We start from the raw sequence: 22,367 nt of genomic DNA, 5'->3' as shown, positions 1-22,367 counted from the left end.
TTCATTCTAAATAATCTTTTGTCGACAAGTCATTTTTGACCCCTATTGCCTCTAAATTGACTAGCCCAGATCTGCGGGCGTTACAATCAAGTACTTCAAGCTCTTATGGTCCGTGTATATCGTACAACGAACACCATACAAGTAGTGCCGCCAAATATTGAGAGCGAACACCACTGCCCCCAACTCTAAATCATGTGTGGGATATCTTGTCTCATGAGGCTTCAACTGCCTCGATGCATATGCTATCACATGTCCCTTCTGCATCAACACCGCTCCGAGCCCTAAAATCGATGCATCACAGAATACCACAAAATCTTCCATCCCTTCCGGAAGAGCTAATACCGGAGCTTCGCACAACCTTTGGCGAAGCGTCTCAAAGGAGACCTGCTGCTCGGGACCCCATAAAGTAACACCCTTCCGGGTCAATCTGGTGAGTGGCATTGCGATCTTGGAGAAATCCTTGATAAACCTCCGATAGTACCCTGCCAACCCAAGGAAGCTCCTGATCTCAGAGGGTGACTTTGGCACCTCCCATCTCATCACCGCGTCAACCTTGGCCGGATCGACCAATATCCCTTTCTGATTAACGAGGTGCCCCAAAAACTGGACCTCCCGCAACCAGAAATCGCACTTGGAAAACTTTGCATAAAGTTTCTCCGATCTCAAAACTCCAAGAACTTCCCTCAAATGCTCCTCATGTTGCTCTCTAGATCTCGAATATACCAGAATATCATCGATAAACACAATCACCGACCGATCCAACATCGGCCTGCATACCCTGTTCATGAGGTCCATGAACACAGCCGGGGCATTGGTGAGCCCAAAAGGCATCACCACAAACTCATAATGCCCATAACGCGTCCTGAATGCTGTCTTCTGGACGTCCTCGTCCAGCACTCTCACCTGATGATAGCCCGACCTCAAATCGATCTTGGAGAACCAAGATGCTCCCTGCAACTGATCGAATAAATCGTCGATCCTCAGCAACGGGTAACGGTTCTTGACCGTCAGCTTATTCAATTCTCGGTAATCAATACACATTCGATGCGAGCCGTCCTTCTTCACAAACAGAATGGGTGCTCCCCATGGCGAGCTGCTCGGTCGAATAAACCCCTTCCCCAGCAGCTCCTGAAGCTGCGAGGATAACTCTTGCATCTCTGGAAGTGCAAGACGATAAGGCACCTTAGCGATAGGCGCGACTCTCGGAACCAAATCAATACCGAACTCCACTTGCCTCACGGGAGGCACACCTGGTAATTCTTCGGGAAAAACATCTGGAAACTCACGCACCACCGGAACTTCATCCACTGAACTCGGTCTCTCGGAGGTCACTCGCGTATCCATCACATACGCCACAAAACCCTTACAGCCCTGCTGTAAACACTGCCTCGCCCTAGCGGCCGAAGAAAAGGCTGATCCAGAACGTGTACCCTCGCCGTATACCGAAAGAACTCCCCCACTAGGATCTCGTATGGTCACCAGCTGACGCTCGCAGTCGATAATCGCGCTGAATCGGCTCAACCAGTCCATGCCCACTATGACACAAACATCACCCATCGCAATAGGAACCAGATCGATCGGAAACTCAACCCCAAAAATCTCTAACACACATCCCCGGAGGACCTCCGTGGCAAAAATCACTCTGTCGGCGGCTATGGAAACCCGCAGAGGCCGACTCAATGCCTCACGACTAACACTGATATGCTGACTAAAGGCCAAAGATACAAAAGACCGACTCGCACCCGAGTCAAATAACACTAAAGCAGGCACAAAATTCACAAGGAAGGTACCTATGCATAGCATAATATAAGCATAATATCTCAACACCAAAAATAAATATATAAAAGGAAACGTACCAGCCACAACGTCGGGTGCAGCGCGGACCTCTTCCACAGTCAGCTGAAAGGCTCTCCCTCGAGCTCTCGGTGCCTCGGCTTCACGGGACGACTCTCTGTAGCTCTGATGGCGGCGGGAGCAGATCCCTGAGACACTCCACGCAGCAGCGGACACTCCGCCTTCCGGTGTCCGGTCTGGTTGCAGTGAAAACACACTGCAAACCCCTTGGGGCAGTCCTTGGCCATATGTCCCTCCTTGCCACATTTGTAGCAAGATCCTGCTCGACAGACTCCATCGTGACCCTTGTCGCACTTCCCGCAAGTGTGGCCCTTCTGGCTCCCGGGTTTGGGATCAGCGGGCTTGGGCCGCTTGGCTGCCGGCTGGAGCTGTGCCGGCCGCCGATCCCTCCCCAGAGACTCCGCCTCCTCCCTGGCCTGAGTCTCAAGCTCAATCTCCCTCTTCCGGGCATTTTCCTGAAGCTCAGCAAATGTCCGATACGAGGAGTTCGCAGCGAACTCCCGAATATCCCATCTCAAAATGCTCAGGTAGCGGCTCATACGTGCCTGCTCAGTGGACACGTGCTCAGGGCAGAACATCGCCCTCTCATGAAACATCCTCGTGATCGCTGTAACTGACTCAGTACCCTGCTTGAGGGTCAGAAACTTCTGTGCCAAACGCTCCCTCTCCACCTGGGGAACGTACTCATCTCGGAACATGGTAGTGAACCTCTCCCAGGTCACTGCCGAAAGCTCAGCAGACGTGAAATGCGCCGTCACAAACTTCCACCAGTCCTTCGCTCCTAAGCGAAGCTGGTTAAGCGCGAACCGAACCTTCAGATGCTCAAGAGATGAGCAAGTGAAGAAGCACCCCTCCATATCAGATATCCACCGCATAGCTGCCACCGGATCCTGTGTACCATCAAACTCTGGTGGTTTGGTGTTGCTGAACTCCCGAAACAATGACGCATCACCTCCCTGGGGTCTCGCCGCATCGATCGCTGCGGTAGCCGCTGCAACAGCGGCCTCAGAAAGAGCGGCATAGCGCTCGTCAAACGTCTCAATCAACGCGGTCTTAATAGACCCGAACATCTCTGGTATCTCATCTCTGATGACCGCAGCCACCTCCTCATGAATGATCTGTCGAATCTCCTCATCACTAGCTCCGGCACCCTCCGGCATATGACGTGTCCTCACCATGATCAACCTCTGAAATACAACATGCGATAAATTAGAATTTACTCGAACATTCTTACACTCGACAATCCACCCCTCCTTGACTCTTGGTATCCCAAGATTTTTATTTGGACTGTGTACTGCCCCGGTGCTTTCAGTAGTACGGGCCCAATACTACTGTCCACACCGTCTCAGTACACACCCCAAACCTTTCTCTTTGGATCCCAATTCCCAAGTACTCTATCATGCGTAGACCACTCTCTAATAGATCTCTCGTAAACCCCTTGCTGCTACCTACTCACTCTCAACATCTCTTAGCAGCTCACCCCTCCCTAGGCTAAGGCATCACAAATCAGGCCACTCTAGTCCTATTAGCAATACCTAGCCTACTCTAGCATGCAGATACATCATATCAATATTAATATCACGTAATATAAAGGTATTTTGGGAATTCACCGTTCGGGCGCTGACTGATCGTACACACGTTTCTTCCTGGAATTTGTTTCTTTTTCAAGAAAATCTTTTACTCTTAGAAAAGTTAGGTTTTCTTTTGAAAATATCTTTCCAATTCCTCAGTTTGAGTTCAAATACTCCCGAAGGTGTACCCGAATCCCTCAAACCAAGGCTCTGATACCATTTGTAACAATATTGTCCGCTTCGGGCCACTCGGCACGAGGACTTCCCAGGGGGTTACCCATCCCGGTACTACTCCCGCCCGAGCACGCTTAACTGCAGAGTTCTTATGGGATCTGCTGCCCTCACGGCTTTAAAACGCGTTGTGATAGGGAAGGTATCCACACCCCTTATAAGGAATGCTTAGTTCTCCTTCCCAGCCGATGTGGGATCAGATCTAACCCACTTTCACCCCCCATTATAGGGTTCGATGTCCCCGTCGAACACATCGACCCGTGCCCTAGCTTTGATACCAAATTGTAACACCGTAAATTTCAAAACAAAATTTTCGATTTTCTTATAAAACATAATTCGATTAATATTCATCAACAACCATATTAATTATCCAATATAGGTTAATACAAAATCCCAAGATCACAATGTAAAAACTCCGAGTGTGTGTGTACGGATCAAGCCGGCGCCTTCCCGCGGTCGTCACTAGTACCTGAAACAATAACATCAAACACTGTAAGCACAAGGCTTAGTGAGTTCCCCAAAATACCACATATAACACATATTAGCCACTTGAGGCTATAACTCTGTGGGTCCGTGCACCCAAACTCTGTGAACCCTCAGGTTCTAGCTCTGATAAACATGCACTACATAAATCACATAGAAATAATGCAGTACAACACATAACATACATAGCATACAAATACTCTATCACATAACTCTAGTTACCTACTCAAGGTAATATAGTATAGTGAGAAGACTCACCTCGCGTATCTCGGTATCTCATGAATCCTGGCAATCCCTCGTGCTCGATCCTCCGAGCTCTAATCCTCCTATAACATATATATTTCTAATTAACACTTTATATCTCTAAGGTTGACTATCCATAAGAAGTCAATCAAAGGTCAACGGTCAACGGTCAACGGTCAACTCTGACCGGACTCGGCGAGTACCATCCCGACTCGACGAGTCTAGACGTTTTCACCAACCCTCTGAAATCCCTTACTACACGTCGAGTATCCCCCCCTTTACTCGACGAGTTTCACCTGAATGAATCGCGGGGCCACCCCGACTCCACTCGCCGAGTCTCAAGGACAACTCGGCGAGTCCAAGTTTGACTCAGTCCACTCGTCATCCCTTTCCAACTCACCCTGACTCACTGAGTCTTCCCATGACTCGATTGGACCACTCGCTGAACAGTCCCAAGGCAATCTTCAAGCTACTCGTCGAGTCGGATGAACAGACTCGGCGAGTCCATGCCATGCAACCACTCCAACTCGCTTCTAAGGTCAGATCTGCTTCCAAAAACTATAGATCTGGCCTCCCTCGACTGATTCATCACGTAAAGCCCCTATCTTGGTGCTCATAACACACCCTATAGCTCAATAATGGAGTTTTTGACCTAAGGCATGAGGATTCCAATCCAAAGCCTCCATTGATCCCCAAAAAGCTTGGGTAAAGGGACACTCTGGACCTCTAAGGGTCCAGATCTATGGTTCCAACTTCATAAGGGACCAAAGGACACTAAACCTTGTCATAAAAGGGTTCAACAAACCCTAAATCTAGATAAACAACAACAAACAAGAAGGTAACTCGGATTTATTACCACAAAAGTGATGCTCTGGACTCCAAACCCACAGAAGTGGCTCCTTCTTGCTTTCCCTTGGCTAGCTCTTCTCCTTCCTTGCAACAATGGCACCTCCAAGGTCAAAAATGGCCTCCTACTTAGCTCCAAATGCTCACACTCGATTAGGGTTTCACTCAAGGGGCTGGTGAGCACAAATGACGGCCATTAGGCCCTTTAAATAAGTCTCAAACCCGAGAAATTAGGGTTTCATTACACAACGCTGACTCGCCGAGTCCATATCCTGGACTCGTCGAGTCCAGGCGCGATCCCGCGTCCAAATCCGCATCCCTACTCGGCGAGTCTGAGCTCCAACTCGCCGAGTCCCCCTCATAAATCAACAAAATACAATAAACAAGATACCAGATAAAAATCCGGCTGTTACAGTTAGCACCATATTCACATTTTCCTAAGTAACTAAGATTTGGGAATTTATAAGTGTTTAGTTACTTAGTATTTCATTATAATTTTAATGAGAATTTAAACGTCATGTCAAACCCGTTCGGCTAACGACCCTCTACTAGTCAAGGAAGTGGTGGGTGAGAGTGGACACCCATTAAACTGCCATTTTATAGGAAGTAACCTTATACCCCCTTATAGACCGACTTTGTGAATGAGGCCTACTAACGGTAAGACTGAATTTACTCTTATACATATATATAAATATTAAACCTATAATATTTTAATAGTATAAGGGTTGAATTTTAAACTTCTAAAATTCTAGGGTTTGGAACTAAATGTTTCAAAGTAAGACTTTGCATTTACAAAGTCCAAAACTTGAGAGCAAGTTTTGAACTATTCAAAAACTTTTGGAATCCATAACTTATGAGTTTAATATAGGTTTTATAAAAAGATTCTTGACATTTCATAACTTGAGGCCAAGTTATGGAGTTCATAAAAACATTTATAGGAAAAAGACTCTTCAAGTTTATAACCTATGATTTCAATGATCTTTTTAAAAGAAAAACTTTTTATTTTCCATAACTTGAGGACAAGTTATGGAATTCATCAAAACCATTTAGATCAAAAATTCTAACAAGGAAAAGAAAACAATTTGCATATGATCTAAATTAAACTCATAAGAATAAGACAATTCATATCAAACACATTTCATGTAATTAGCCTAACCATATAAACTAATACAAAACATGAAACTTTGACAATTATCTTTAAAATTGGATAAGCATGATCATTACCATATCAAAAAATAGGTTTATAAGTTCAAAAACAGTTTAAGGTAATGATCCTAGTTCAATTCCAACCTTAAAACTCGAAATTCTGTATCCAGGAGCATCACCACGTCGTGGTAAAATCTACCACGTCATGGTGAGCAGTCAGATGCAAAAATGGCAGATTTTCTAACTTTGAAAAACAAGTAGCATTGAGTATAATGGAAAGCAAGCCTAGGCTCTGATACCACTGAAGGGTTTTGAGCATTCAAACACTCTTAAGGTGTGCATGTAACCCTAGAAACATTGGATCTATGTTTTCTCTTTTATACATGCAAACTTTCATTTTTCCAAGGTTTCATCCTAACTAGCATACCATGAAGTATATGTAATACAAAAATCTAGTTGAATGACATACCTTTTCGTGTAGATTGATTCCTTAAGCCTTTAAGAACTTAGTGCCCCAAGTGTTGCACCTCAAATGGAATCACACAACACCACCAACAATGGAGGTGCTTGAGAGGAGGTTAGTTGCACTCTTAAAATCGGCTAGCCCTCTTGTATATCACTTAAGTGAAAATTTCATGAGCTAGAGGGGTTCTTATATAGTGTGGCTTAATTAGGGTTACACCATGCAAACCCTAATGTGCATGACCTTCCATATTCCTCATGCTCCATGAGTTTAAACCTCCACGGATCATCCGTGAGTCACCACATGGGTTTAGCCCAACATAAAGAACTGTGGATCATAAGCCTACATTATAAGACATAATGATTTAAATAATCAATCCCCATATATTTAATTAGTTTCTTTTGATCACAAAATTAATTACAAATTAATTCTTGACCAATACTAATTAAATAATATGATTTCATATTAATATATTAGAACTTATCATATATTAATAAACCATAAATAACCTCTTCTCAGTTATTCATCCTTTAGACTGTTCCAGCGTCATGCAACCCAAATGGATCATGCTACTCTCAGGTCAAGTGCATACCAATTATAGTTATGGACTTAGACACTAATCCAACAATAACTACTTATAATGAAAAATGTCCATTGGAAAAAAAACTTTTGTTAGGTATGTGATTTGAAAGTCCAAAATAGTTAAACTATATGTTTTGCAATTACCTTGTTACTAATGGGTATCAGATGTACAACAAAAATATGATACTAGGAGACTTTTAGTTAAGTGTTGTTCTGGCATGTATAAGTTTAGACTGTGGTCTTCATGGATGAGTGAAGAACATTCTTTCTAGATTAAGTCTCTCATATATGAGCATAATTGTGAAAGAAATTTCAAATTGGGGTCAATTGTTAGCTATGCTTGGATTGGCAGCCATTTCACTACTAAGTTCTTAATATAAACAAAAAATGAGTGTTATGTTGCTTAGGGAAGAGGTCAAAAAAACTTTTGGAATTGATGTGAGTATGAGTCAGTGTAGGAGAGCAAAGAAGCATAATATTCTACTAATTGAAGGCACATTGGTTGAGCATTATGCAAAGCTTTGGTTATATAGTGAAGACATAAGCAGATCAAACCCTGGATCTGCTGTAAAAATGGATGTTAGTAGTATGCCATAAGGGAACACATACTTTAGTAAGTTTTATGTATGTTTTGAAGGACTAAAGCAAGGTTGGAGAGGGAGGTGTAGAAGAGTAATAAACTTGGATAGTTGTTTCTTAAAAGGGTTATGTACTAGAGAGTTAATATCTGCAGTTAGAAGGGATGCCAATAATCATATTATCCCAATAGCGTGGGCGGTTGTTTGTGTAGAAAAGAAAGAGAGTTAGAAATGGTTGTTTGACAATTTAAAGGATGACTTAGAAATGACAAATGGTTTTGGTGTTACTTTGATGTTAGATCAACATAAGTTAATGTCATATTAACTACATGTAAGTTTTATTGAATTTACATGAACTTTTTGTAGAAAAATTATCACTTATGTAAGCTGTGAAAGAGATATTGCCTACTGCTAAACACAGACTGTGTGCAAGGTATATTCTTGCCAACTCCAGGAAAGATTCACTAGAGTACACTATGAGAAGATGTTATGAAAGGCATGCAAGGCACCCACTGAGCCTTTTATTCTATTCAGCAATGAAGGAAATTCAAGTTCTTAATCCTGCAACCTTTGATTATCTTATGGAGAAGAACCCACAATCATGGTGTAGAGCTTTCTTTCAGGAGGGAAAGATGTGTGATGCGGTAGAAAATGGATTCTCTAAGAGCTTTAGCAATGTCATAAGAGATGTAAGGAAAAAACCAATTATCACAATGCTAGAAAAATTAGATTGTATGTTATGGAAAGGCAGTTTAATTTGAGCATGAAAAGTAGTTCATGGCCTGATTTTAAACCATATCCTTCAATCACAACCTTACTTAATCAGTTGAAAAATCTCAAAGGTAAATAATTTATCATTTTGTTAAATACGCTCAAACTATTAACATAGACTAACTACTTAATTCTGTCATTAGATATTCGTACGTTTTACCAACTGATTTAAACCAATTTGAGGCAATGAACTTGTCAGAGTCCTTTGTGGTAGATTTAGACAATAAGACATGTTCTTGTAGAGTGTGGCAGTTAAATGGGTATGGGTGTGTGCATTTAGTTGCAACCATATCCTACCTGAATAGTGGTATTGGAAGTTATGTGGATCACATGTACAATGGAGAATTTTACAAGATCACTTATAAATATCCAGTGTATGGAATGAATGGTAGCACTATGTGGCCTTCTAATGAATTCATTGCACCACTGCCACCTTTGAAGAGGAAAATGCCAGGCAGATAAAAAGTTAGTAAAAAAGGGACCCAAGTGAAAAGACTACAAGACACATTGTGTCAAAGGCTGGGAAGAAAATTCTATGTAATTTGTGTAAGGAAGTTGGAAATAACAAGGTTACATGTCCTCAAGTTGAGAAGCCTAAAAATCTCAAGGTGAAGAAGAGAAAGAGATCAACTAGTAAAAATGCTAATGGAGGGGAAAGAATAAGTGGAGCAAAACCAAATGAAGATGTAATACCTGAAGAGAAAGGAAAAGAAGGTACACAAAAAGGAAACTTTCTGAAAGGATTATCAAGAAAATACTAGGTAAAAGGGTTGAAGGGGAAAATGGAGAAGGCAATACATGTGATAAACGATATATCTCCTATTCGTTCTGGATCCAGCTGAAAAAGCCCTTTGCTTTATATTAGCCTTTGGTTGTTGAGTATGGAAAAAGTGTCATTTTGTATCACTATGTCATAATGGTTGAATAATATTAGATTTAAGTTTGGATGTTTGATGCATGCTATGTACTAGAGTTGGTTGTTACAATAATAAGTGTGTTGTTATTTACATGTTTGAATATATGACTATATTTAATGTAATGGATGTGTTTGGTTTTAATTTGATGCATGTTCCCATTAGTAGTGCAAATAAGTGCATGTTCTCTATTATTGTATGTATTTGTGGGTCCAAAGAATGTACTTACTAAACATCAAAAGAAATGGAATTTTCATTAACGTGAAATACGTTTACAGACACATAATTCACTTATTAAACATCACAAGTAAATACCAATACCAATCCCTTACAACTTGTAAACAGTTATCACAAAGAAAACAACCTAACTAAGAAGTAACAAAACTTTAAGCTTCCTAACATCAAAGTGAAGCTTCCTATTTGACCTAACCAAACTTGCAATCAATTTTGCCTTACCACTTGTGTTGTAGAGTCCACTTCGTCTGCCCAACATATAAACCCATCATGGAGATCCTGACATAAAACATTTGCGAGTAAGATAAGAAAACGAAAATAACCATTTTCAAGTCTAGGGCTACAGTTGAAGTTGAAGGAAAATGCAATCGAATATTACCTTTTTGGGGCAAGCATAAAAGGGTCGTCCGGGATTGGACTCAGTAGTTGAGGTTCGTAATATGGCATCAAATCCACATGAAAATCCCATTGATTTCATTGACCTCTTTATCTTCGTAATGTTACTTGAAAAGAAACACGGACAATAGAGAGAAAAGAGGATAAAAATGACCAGATAGCAGTCTCATATGTATATTTTCGAGGCTAAAAGTTGAAAGGACGAAATTATCCCCAACGACACTGAATGAGGGTTAGTGTCTTAAAAAACCTTATTTTATGTTTTAAATTAATATTAATCTAAAACAAACACATTTCATAACATAATATAAAACATAGCCTGACTTTAATCAGGTCATTGTTTCCATTTCGATGAATAAGTTTACATTTAGATTGTTTATACAAAACTGTCTGTGCTTACACATGTCTTCAACCTCCACCATCACAAAATAAACAAGACACCACTAAACAACATAACACATTAACCCTAATACAGACACATCAATACATAAAAAACACAAACACAACCATACCTAATCAAAAGAAACACATCGACACCTAAAGATCACTTCTTCATTAGATAGTGAACTTTGCCCACCATGAAACCAAACATCAACACCGCCATTCCTATCACCAACACAACCAATGATCGTACCTTTTTCTCCATACGCTCTAAGCTACGTTGCATAATGAGTGAATCCACCCTCGTAATGACCATATCATGACTCGTTTCCTCCTTCATTCGATCGACTTTGATCTTCTTGTCAACAATTTGTGCCCCACATTCGCAAAAGATAGCGTGAAAGTTTTCAAAGGTGAGCCTATCACGAGAATTTATCGATATGAAATCAGGTGATTGTGGTGGTGGGATAGCCATCTCGTGATTATCGTGAAAACGAAAGTTGTCTGCTTTTCGGATTTGGTTTGGCTGAAATGGAAATTTAGCTGGTCGTGACCAAGAAACCACCGGTTTCGCTTGGTGGGTTGGGAACGCCCGACTTATCAGTTTATACGGTAAACTACTAGGGGTTCATAATGACCATGTCGGATTAATCGTATTTTGGGCTGGAGCAATGAGTCTTTTTGATGTGGCTCATTTCGTACCAGAGAAGCCTATGTATGAATAAGGATTAATTTTACTTCCCCACCTAGCTACTCTAGGTTGGGGGTGGGTCATGGTGGGGAAGTTATAGATACTTAACACTTAGGGTTTGCTTGAAAATATCATTCCTTTTAAGAACATTAGGTCCACAGTAACCCATAGGGCCCAAGCAAAGAATCGACTTCATCTCAATGACATGTACAACGAGTTGATTGAGTAGCTTATGCGGATTGTGTCTGGTATGGAAAACTTTTTAAAACAGGTAAACGGACCTATATAGCCAGTCAAATAACACTTAGTACCCCTTAAAAGCTAAAAAAATCAAAAGAGACCATTTAAACCAAAAGCTACAACGTAGTTGAACTACAATAACATTTACCCAAACAGACAATTCACACTCAAGTAAACATATCAAACAATGTGAGCAAACTGTTAGTTTATTCATGTATATTAGTTTGTATAGCCCATGTTCTCATGTATTGTATTAGGCCCATGGCTTGTGTATTTTGTGTATATGTATTCCTGTATTGTATATGTTGGAGGCAACAAGAATCTTTACCTTAACATGGTATCAGAGACTTATTCTTCACCCTCCTAAAATCTATGCCTTTCGTTCTTCAAATTGATCCTTTCCTTTCTATCATCTTCTTCCCTATGCAAGCCCTAATGGCTGGTGATGAACATCTCACGCCTCCTACTCCTCCTACCAAGGCATATGCTGTAACAACATAAAAACATATGTCTCGTTCATCCTTGATCAAACCACTCACAACTATGACCCATGGCGAGACCTTTTCACAGCCCATTGCACCGCCTTCGAGGTCCTCGATCACATTGACAGTACCCATGATGCACCTAACCAACCTCCAACTGATTCACAATGGCAAAATCTGGACCAACTTGTAAAGCTTTGGCTATTCGGTTCTATTTCTCAGTCTCTTATTACCTCTGCTCACATTGTCAATGCCACTGCACACAAGATTTGGCTCAACATTGAAGCCATCTTCCGTCAAAACAATGATGCCACTGCCATTCAATTAGAAAACGAATTAAGAACACTCACAATGGGAGAGCTATCTATTCACGACTACTTCAACAAAATCAAGAAAATTGCAGATCTTCTGGAGGGGATTGGCGAGAAAGTAAAAGAAAAACATGTGGTTATTCATGCAGTTAGCGGATTGTCCAATAAATTCGATACTACTGTCGGATTCATCCGCCACAACAAACCAATCCCTTCGTTTGATGAAGTCAGGTCCATGCATCTTGCTGAAGAACTCAGACTTTGCACCACCAGAACACCTCCACCATCACAAACAATTAACCTTGACAAAATCATGGCAAGTAAATGTTCCTGAAGGTGTATCATCTTAAAGAAAATTAGAAATGTCAAAGTGACTAAATCAATTTGATAATGTGTTGTACTATGGATCGGAATGTTGATGTTTTTACAAAATCTATAAGCGCGGGTTATCAACTATTTATGTAACAAATTAGTTATGATAAATCTATTTCATGGTTAAGGTCGATGCATGTAATGTGTTGAAATATTGGTATATGGTATATAACAAAGTTGTTTGGTACTTTGGTATTTATTTTGTACGTTTATATGCCAACACTAAAAATGAAAAAGCCAGATGAATCAATGATATATAATGATTAAAGCTAAATGAAAGAAAGAAAGAGTTTAAGTACTAAAGGTGTGCAACATTTAAAGACCGAGGAGCTGCGTGCAAAAAGGAAGCAAAAGTAATTACGATTTGTATATAAACACTATTCATTCGGCCATTTTAGCTCAAGTTTCTGCATTGATTTTCTACTGTAAGTTCTAATCAGTATGCTTTAACGTAAAAGTTTCATATATTTTGTTCAAAACCTTTTCGGTTGATTCACTGTATTAACAAAATTGCTTAAATTAACTACAACCTGTGAATTAATGCATGCAATCAAACAGGCTATATATATATAGTTGAAGTATCATCATCATCATCAATTCATCATCATTACAACCCGCAAGTGCACTCATGGACACTAAAACTGATCAGGTATCACTAGAATTGCCTGGATTACAAGTTAATCAGCTACCACCAGTAGTTTATATAAAATCTACACCTCTAGCGGATATTATTGTTAATCGTTTTCTGAAAGATATATTAGTTAAGTGTTTGTTTCTATTAGTTAAGCGGACATATGTTTCTTTTATTAGTTTTAGATTCTAAAGTTCTTTTATTTTTACACGATCTTTAAGAATTTTAAGGTAAGACCAATGAAGGGTTTTGGTTTATATTGAAGTATGAATTTGGTAAGTAAAAGTTGGAACTATAAAGTAGACATTTTCAGTAGGGTTAAACGTTAGATTAAAGATAACGATAAACTATGGAAGAAAAAAAAAAGAAAATAAGGATTTACATGGTTCATATAATTAAGAAAAAATAAGAAAATGTAACCATGTTTCAACACATTACAGAAAAAATGTTACGCCTAGCATGAACTGAAATATGGTTTTGTATATTTCATCCAAAAACAACATTATCATATAAATTAAGAAAAAAAAAAAGATAAAACGCCCTTAAATAAATTTTGCCAAGATCAATATTAGATAAAAGTTTTATTGAATTCATTGCTCAAGGTAAATGTTGCTTTTGCCTTATCATTAGTATATGCCTACAAAATACATTTTGGCAACTACTAGAAAATTTTCGAATACATATTTTTACTCTATAATTATTATTCAAAATACGTTTACTAAGGACACAAGTCTTTAGTAAAATAATATTTCTAAAACAACTTTTACCACGTACATACTCATACCTGGTTTATCCGAAGAGTGTACATTCGAGATTCATATATATAACAACAAAACTCTCTCCCAATGAAATTACTAACATGCCCTTCTAGAATCTAAAGCTTTGATACAAATTAGAAACTCAATCAGACATTGTTGACCAAAACTTTTCTACACAAAAAAAATCCATTCATACACGACTCACATACTGCCCAGTCCTTGTATCCACAACAATCACTTGACCTCTCTCCACAAACAAAGGAACATTAACAACAGCACCCGTTTCCACAGTGGCTGGTTTTGTTCCTCCTACAACAATTTCATTTACAAAAAAAATCAAAATTAAAAAAATCACATATGTTATTGTTTTTATTCCACAAAATGTCTTTTTTTATCGATCAGTTAAGGGTATTTCTGGAAATTAACTCTTTTATAAATAGGATGAAATATGAATACCTTGAGCCGTGTCACCTTTCAACCCAGGATCAACCTCAACTACAGTCACCTTAACTTGAATCGGAAGCTCAAAATCTATAACCTGAACACACTCGATAACATTAATATATTATAATTTATAAATTTATTAAACTTTAATTATAATAAATTTATTAAACTTTAATTTAAAAAATTGGTAGGCGTATGTTACAATTTTGATACCTTTCCTTTCCAAAAAAGCAAAATGCAATCCATGCCTTCTTTAAGCCACTTTGTCTTATCTCCCATATCTGACTCATTCAGACGAACTTCCTCGTATGATGTCTGAATAAAATTTGCCAAAACTAAAAAGAATTAAAAAAAAACAATTTTTGAAATACAAGATTTGAAAAATATAAATATATTCAAAATACCAGATCCATGAAGACATACTGTGGACCATCCTTGTATGTAAACTGTTTTGTCTCCTTAGAGATCTCTGCTTGTTCGATCTAACAAAAGCATAAGAAATAGATTAAGCATAAATTACAAATTCGCCCTCATTCCATTTCCCAATTTTGTTGTTGATTTCTCAAATACTTTTTAAACATCATTCATCTATCACTTTGATCTTATTGTGAAGAGTCTTTGAGATTTACCTTGCTTCCAGCTCTGAAAGTTTTCTCAACAGAATTTCCTGTGAGATGATTCCGAAGTGTAGTCCTCACATAAGCAGCCCCTTTTCCAGGCTTCACATGAAGAAACTCTGTAGATTTAATCGAAGAAAGAAAAAAAGAAAAAGAAATTGAATGTGATTATACTAATTATAGCGACTAGATGTTGGAATAATGAAAGGTATACCTATAACTTTCCATGGAGTACCATCTACCTCAATGTTCGAACCCACCTTAATATCATTGCTAGAAAATGCATAAATTCCTGCAATATTCATAAATAACTTCAATCTATAAATATTATCACAGTGGCAACCCCTAATCGACATATAATCATATTAGGAAAGGTATTGTGCATCAATTCGATTGTGCTTCGGTGAAACAAGTATTTGAATAGAGGTTCTGCAAAACCCTTGTTAGCATTTTGAAAAGACAGGTTTTCGTAATTGAAATGCATGAACTGAAACCCCCAATTACACATATTGATAGAAAGATAGAATTTGTACTTGGGAATGTAGGACGCCGTGAAGAAAGCTTCATTGGAAGAAAGAATTTGTTCGATGAAAACGAAATTGAAGAATGTGCAGGCGTTGGTGGAACACTGGATGAGAAAGGCGACAACTTGAATGCCATCATACTCGCCATAACTTTGGGATTTTGCTAGAGCGATTATTTGTGAGCGGGTGTTTAAAATTATAGTCGAATTTCCAGTCGTTTTTCACCCAGAAAACATCATCTGCGAGGTCCAAAACCGACTTGAACTCGAGGACTCGATGCTTGGATAAGAGGGGTTTTTGTTACTGGTGTTTGCGTTTGGTTTCTTGATTTTGTTTTTGGTAAATGGTAGAAAGCACCTTGTAATTTTGGATATTTTCAATTCAAAACCTCGAATTCACAAACTTTTCATTTAAAGTTATTGATTTGTTCTTTTTTATAGGGTGTAGGTCACTTAACTTTTGGTTTTGCTTTTATTTGATCGCTTAACTTTTTTTAATTTTTAAAAAGACACTTAATTTTTAACTTTGTGCTCATTTAGTCCCTCAACTTTTAAAAAATTTCAAAGTTTTAGTGACTAAATGAGCATAATTTTAAAAGTTATGTGACTAAATGAGCGTAAATCTAAAAGTTAAATGACTAAATGGGCATAAAGTCAAAAGTTTGATGACCTTTTAAAACATAAAAAGAGTTAAGTGACCAAATAAGCACAAAACAAAAAATAAAATGACCAAAAATGACCTAAACCATTCTTTATATATCATCGTTTTGAACTAAACTTTAGAGGGTGTTTGAGATAGCTTTTGAAAATGATTTTTTGGACTTTTGGTTATTTCAAAATTGCCAAAAGTTTAAAAAGATATTTGGCAATTTCAAAAATCTTTTTAGATATACTTTTTGGCAAGAAGAAAAGATGATAATATTTGGTGACTTTTTGCTTTTTGGTTTTTGCTTTCTCAAAAGTTAATCCAAACACATTTTAAAAATTCATTTTGAAAAAAACTGTAAGTCAAAATTTTATTTTGTTTAAAAATGATTTTTTTTTGGTTAAAAATCAAATATCAAACACCCCTTAATTTATATCTCTTAGTGTAGTCTCATGTATAATACTATAATAAATTGTTTATATCTTTCACATTATATGCATCTGACTCTAAGTTGTGGAAAGGACAACAGTAATTAACCAATATATATATATATATATATATATATATATATATATATATATATATATATATATATATATATATATATATATATATATATATATATATGGATCTCCCAACAGTTCAACATGTCAATATTTTTTGTATCTCGAGATATCTTCTAGACATTCAGTTCGCCAACCTTGTGTTTTCTTCTACATCCTCTTTTAGTATGTGTGTTTATAGTGATTCTGATTGGAATAGTGATCCTCATCGTCGAAAATCCACCATTAGCTTTTGTATCTTTCTTGGAGATTCGTTGATTTCATGGAAGAGTTAGAAACATAATATTGTCTCTCAATCTTCAACAGAGGTTGAACATCGAGCTATGGTTGCTACCACTTGTGAGATTATTTGGCTATGTTGGCTTCTTGCATATATATATATATATATATATATATATATATATATATATATATATATATATATATATATATATATATATATATATGTTTACATTTCTCACCCTTGCTTGTGACGACAACACCAACGCGATATTGATTACCAATATATTTTTTTTTTTTATGAATGAACGAAACATTTTGAGATTGATTATTATTTCACTCATCATCACTTTCAGCATGAGACCATGTTTCATCAACATTGTTGATTGTTGATATGTTTACAAAAGCTTTTTCTGCTTCTCATTTTCATTTTTATCTAACAAAGGGGGGGGGGGGGGTATCTTAATCAACTTATTGGGCTTATTTTGTTTAAGGCTTTTACTTTTTCTGCTTCTCATTTTCATTTTTATCTAACAAAGGGGGGGGGGGGGGGGGGGTATCTTAATCAACTTATTGGGCTTATTTTGTTTAAGGCTTTTACTTAGCCTTTTAGCTACATTAACCATACATACTCTTCTTATTTATATTTGTATTTTCCCTTCTTTTTATTCATACTTTAGTCAATAACAAAACCCTATCAATCTTTCGGCTCTATTGTTTATTAGTTTATAGAAGGATAAAAAATGCTCAACTTCTTATTCAAGATTCCCTAAATGATGTGATCCATGAGGTGAGATCTTGATGTGGGTAAAGCATACATTCATCCACCATGAATATATGTGAATTTTGCTTTTATATATATATATATATATATATATATATATATATATATATATATATATATATATATATATATATATAAACCAACATTCACATTGACTTGACCAACTATGGATATTTAGATTAACAAAAACAAATAAGGGATTTAACACATGCTAATATAGATGTAACACCCCAAATTTTTCATAACTTTTTAAAAGCTATGGTTATAAAATCATTTCGTGGATTAACTCATATTCAACAAAAACTCGAACCCACAAAAACATTTACAATTAAAATATTGAGTGTTACCATTGAGCATCATACAAACCATAACAAGAAAATAAGAATTACTTCAGTACATAATAAGGAGCTTGACAAGCTCCATTCCACTTCTATCTCTTAACTTTAAACTCATATCTCTTATCTTCTGAATTCTCTTCAATCTCGAACTTTCTTCAGTATCAAAATAGCTTCACCTCGGATTGCATAAGGATCACTTTTCATGTTCTAACAGAAGGAACGTATGCGTGTCCATTGGAAGTTGAGTGTGTGAGTCAAGAGTTGGGATTGAAGGTCTACCGGAGGATGTAGAAACATGTGTAAATTTAAGCACCACCATCAGCGAATATGTTCAGACCAATTGATTCTCGCGCAAGAGAGTAGGGAAGCTGTAATCAGTGTAGCCAGTATATAGAGGCACATACAAGTGTCTTTCGTACGCTTGCACCCAAGTGATTTAGAAGTGTTAGGAGGATCGTTAAAAGGACATTTAGAACATGACAAGGTGATTATCCTAGAGAAACAAGAAGGATGGAGTGAATCCAACAACTGTCGTTGTTGCTGGTAGTTTGACTACGGTAGAATAGCCACTTATACAATTTAGATATATATATATATATATATATATATATATATATATATATATATATATATATATATATATATATATATATATATATATATGCGAAATCATTACGACAACATAGGCTAGATCATGAGTTGATCTCGATAACTCCAATAAGATGACATCTAGGTGTGCTAGGAGTGGGATTTATAGGGCAAAATCTTTGTAAGTAGGGGAGAGTTGTAACACCCCGTTTTCACCATTCAGTAGGATTTAATATAAACGTATGTTTTTAAAATTCAAAGTACAAATATATTACTTTTTAGCCAAAGTAATCATCATAAACATGTAGTAAACGTCAATACTGGTTTCATAGATATATAGAAAGTTCGAATCTGACTTCGTATGGAGAAGTTATAACTTGTTTGAAATCTTGTGTTCAACTTTATACGACAAAGCGTTTCGTAAAAAGTGAATCAGAGATAGGTTGTTTATTAGCCTTAGTGATCTAATTGAAAATCGTAAAAAAACAAGAACGTGCATATAGAGAACACCTAAATTAGATTTCATATGAGAAAGTTTGATTTTTTTGAAGTTCAATATGGTAACGCGCAACGCTGAAATCGAAATTAAGATCAGTTGATTGTTAGTCAAAACAATCCAAATAAGAGTTGAAGATCTCGTGAATATGAACCTGTCGATATAAAAATAGTCGAGAACGAACGTCGTATGAAAGAGTTATGATTGTTATACGTGTTTTAATAGTCTAAGCCCTTTAAAAATATAAGTTTAAAAATAAAATGAGAATCAACCAATGGAGTATAAATGAAACATAGTATTTTTAGAGACACCAATACTCCAATATTCCATTGAGGATTGACATTTGGTAATTCCATTAGGACGTATCTTGTACCTTGAGAGTCTCTTAAGAGACGATGAACATTGAGTTTATAAACTTAAAGGATTTAGGGTTTTGTGTTTTAATTACATATCATACATTGCATAGTTATAAAATGGTGTCTCTATTAAGCTTTTCATGATGTCTATGATGCTATAATATTCTGTTTACCTTTTGCATTGTTTTTTTTTTCTTTTCAAAATGGAGTTTTTTCAATTTTAAAGAAGTTTTGAATTAAATTTGGGGATACGTGAAGAACGAAAGAAGACCATGAGAACGAACGAGAACGGTTATGGGCGATTTGTGTTGTCCGCTTTTTTCAGATTAGATTAGGATGAGATGAGAAGAGCAAAGCCCATTGCTGTATGGGGTAGAGGACGGGAAGAGGTTTTTGAACCCGAGGCCATTTAAAAAACAAACTGTTGCGAAATTAAAAGTGTTGTTCGTGTGCTACACCGTACAACATAAGTGGTAAGAAAATGTTTTTTACAAAAAAACAAACATCATCCTAATCTCTTTTATTGATTACTATATCCCCGGTATGTACATTTAACAACCTATTTTGCATGCTAAAGCTTGATATTTTGGGATTTTACTGATGACAGTAAATGGTTTTCAAAACCTTTTAAATGATGATTTTTTTAATATAAACTAGATCATACGAGATATTTTTTGAATTACCTGCAAGCCAGATAAATGAGCCAAAAAACGAAAAAGTTGTAAAATATCAGAACTTTTTGAAAAACAAAAAGTTAGGTTTAAACAAAATAAAACACCAAAATAGTAGGTTTATTTATATTTAGTTTTTTGAACACTAATCTGTAGTTAGTTAAAAGTTAGTATCACACCAAGATATTAAGATTTACCTACGTCAAAATTAGAATCAAAATTAGAAGAATCCGTGACCTCCAATCTAAGAGGACAAAGACTCTACCAAATGAACTAGCCCCGCATTAAAAGTAGGTATGATTTGGAAAAACTCTTCGTGATCAAATACACAAGTTAATTAAGTTTGCTTTGGAAGTTGAATTGGTTGGTCTATATTGCAAGCTATATTTACAAATGGTTTCACTTGAAATACACCTAACCAAAGATCTCGAAGTTTCCTTCAACATTCAAAACCATGCCTACATGCCACCTTGCTCAGCCCTAACGGTGGCCTGGTCTACGCCATCAACAACCTTAGTTGGAATAAGAGACCTCCTACAATTTGGGCATGATGCATGTTCGTTTAGCCACTTATCTACACACTTGACATGAAACTCATGGTTACATTCCGGCAACACTCTCACCTTCTCTCCATTTACAAAATCTCCAAGACAAATCGAGCATTCAGTGGCTGAACCACCCCTGCGCATCCTGAACCTTGCCACCGGAATTTTCTTTATTGCTCGTTTTGCGAGCCCAGAAGCTTGTAAATTTGTTGCCGCCTCTAAGGACTCACGTCTACGCCGTAGATATAGATGTACTACTGAATTTAATAGGAGCGCAGCCACTAGCGCACATAACAAGGCGACCAGCATTACTACCATGTCTGAATCGAAATTTGTTTCCTCTGAGTGGGAAGAATCATCTGTATCATCTCCACTGATCAGTCGGGTGTCTGTCAAAAGAAGGCGGCGATTTGACCAAACCATGATTATTATTATCAGTTTTTAAAATCTAGTTAGAGAGGGAGAGAAATAGGTTTATAAGCTTGAAGATGGTGTTGTGTATGTATGTATGTATATAAGCGGATGATGACGAAGGGTTTTGGTTACCTAATAATAACTAATTCATGTAATCCTTTGTGAGTTTGTTTAATGTTTCCATTTCATGCTTATTTAATGTTTTATCTGTATGATTTAAGAGTAACAAGTGACCTCTAAAGTCAAAATATTAATAAGGCTCGTGAAACTTCCGAAGTTCACTTTTGGATCGTTGTAAATTAAGATTTTAATTAGTATCCGTTAATTTTATAATGCAATATTGTTCACCCACATGGTCTAAACAGATACTAAATCTTTCATGTATAATTTAAAAATAATAACATTTAACTAAGTTTAAATATACTATCAAATATAATTTCCTGCAAGTAAGTGAATCGGTTAGGGTTTCGGGGGTGTAGTTCAACAACCATTGGTGAAAATTGGGAGGGTAGGTTTGGGTTCCTTATGATTGATGTCGCTAGGAGTGGTTAAGCACACACCAAGTGGTTTTGGTTAACATGCATATATTCAAAGAAAAGAAATTGATTTCAAATTTTAATTAATATAAGATAAGCTTAATATTTGAAAAGGAAATACATAGTAATTTTTTATATTGATATATTTAAGGTTTTAAAAAGTTTGTCATAATCATTGTTATGTATATATACTTATAAATAATAGTACAAAATATATATAAAAATATTAATTATATACAAAATTATCGCTTTAAGTTACGCCTTATAAATGATATGACTCACCACGTCTTGTAAAAACTTGAGGGTTGATTTTGCCGCTAAATTACACCTAACGTTATTTAGAATTCTGAATATATTTGAGAATTACAAAAAAATATTTTAAAGAAATATGTAGGTGATGGACTATGTTCTAGATTTTTTAAAATAAAAAAAATTATATCTAAAATAGA

The 22,367-nt window shown here is 36.8% G+C and overlaps 3 protein-coding genes across 3 annotated transcripts; 1 reads left to right on the top strand and 2 right to left on the bottom strand.

The window, feature by feature from the left end:
• The first annotated feature begins 12,059 nt into the window (after nt 1-12,059).
• Nucleotides 12,060-12,751, top strand: LOC145046658 (uncharacterized). Its single transcript, XM_078994938.1, has 2 exons — nt 12,060-12,113; nt 12,329-12,751. The coding sequence occupies exons 1-2, from the start codon at nt 12,060-12,062 to the stop codon at nt 12,749-12,751; spliced, it is 477 nt and encodes a 158-aa protein (XP_078851064.1).
• Nucleotides 12,752-14,153: 1,402 nt separating this feature from the next.
• On the bottom strand, nt 14,154-16,068 carry LOC145047766 (elongation factor P (EF-P) family protein). Its single transcript, XM_078996099.1, has 7 exons — nt 15,773-16,068; nt 15,454-15,531; nt 15,252-15,358; nt 15,027-15,104; nt 14,836-14,937; nt 14,635-14,716; nt 14,154-14,487 (listed from the first exon to the last, which is right to left on the bottom strand). Exons 1-7 carry the CDS (start codon nt 15,909-15,911, stop codon nt 14,369-14,371), a joined length of 705 nt encoding a protein of 234 aa, XP_078852225.1. The 5' UTR covers nt 15,912-16,068; the 3' UTR covers nt 14,154-14,368.
• Nucleotides 16,069-20,723: 4,655 nt separating this feature from the next.
• LOC144997914 (RING-H2 finger protein ATL78-like) lies at nt 20,724-21,438 on the bottom strand. Its single transcript, XM_078957783.1, has one exon. The coding sequence runs from the start codon at nt 21,389-21,391 to the stop codon at nt 20,882-20,884; it is 510 nt and encodes a 169-aa protein (XP_078813909.1). The 5' UTR covers nt 21,392-21,438; the 3' UTR covers nt 20,724-20,881.
• Between the last annotated feature and the right edge of the window lie 929 nt (nt 21,439-22,367).

The sequence above is a fragment of the Lactuca saligna genome, chromosome 5 (assembly GCF_052625555.1).
Source record: "Lactuca saligna cultivar CGN05327 chromosome 5, ASM5262555v1, whole genome shotgun sequence".
Classification (NCBI taxonomy): Eukaryota; Viridiplantae; Streptophyta; class Magnoliopsida; order Asterales; family Asteraceae; genus Lactuca; species Lactuca saligna.
Note: the sequence above shows the minus strand (reverse complement) of the source record. Positions and strands in the feature narration are given on the sequence as shown.

Bases quoted from the DNA above. Each gene is read 5' to 3' on its own strand.
- LOC145046658 (XM_078994938.1), top strand. From the start codon at position 12,060: ATGGCTGGTGATGAACATCTCACGCCTCCTACTCCTCCTACCAAGGCA. The intron at 12,114-12,328 runs GTAACAACATAA...TCTATTTCTCAG, and splicing joins CTCCTACCAAGGCATATGCT to TCTCTTATTACCTCTGCTCA.
- LOC144997914 (XM_078957783.1), bottom strand. From the start codon at position 21,391: ATGGTTTGGTCAAATCGCCGCCTTCTTTTGACAGACACCCGACTGATC.
- LOC145047766 (XM_078996099.1), bottom strand. From the start codon at position 15,911: ATGGCGAGTATGATGGCATTCAAGTTGTCGCCTTTCTCATCCAGTGTT. The intron at 15,359-15,453 runs GTATACCTTTCA...TTAAATCTACAG, and splicing joins TACTCCATGGAAAGTTATAG to AGTTTCTTCATGTGAAGCCT. The intron at 14,488-14,634 runs GTATTCATATTT...AAATTGTTGTAG, and splicing joins GAAAGGTGACACGGCTCAAG to GAGGAACAAAACCAGCCACT.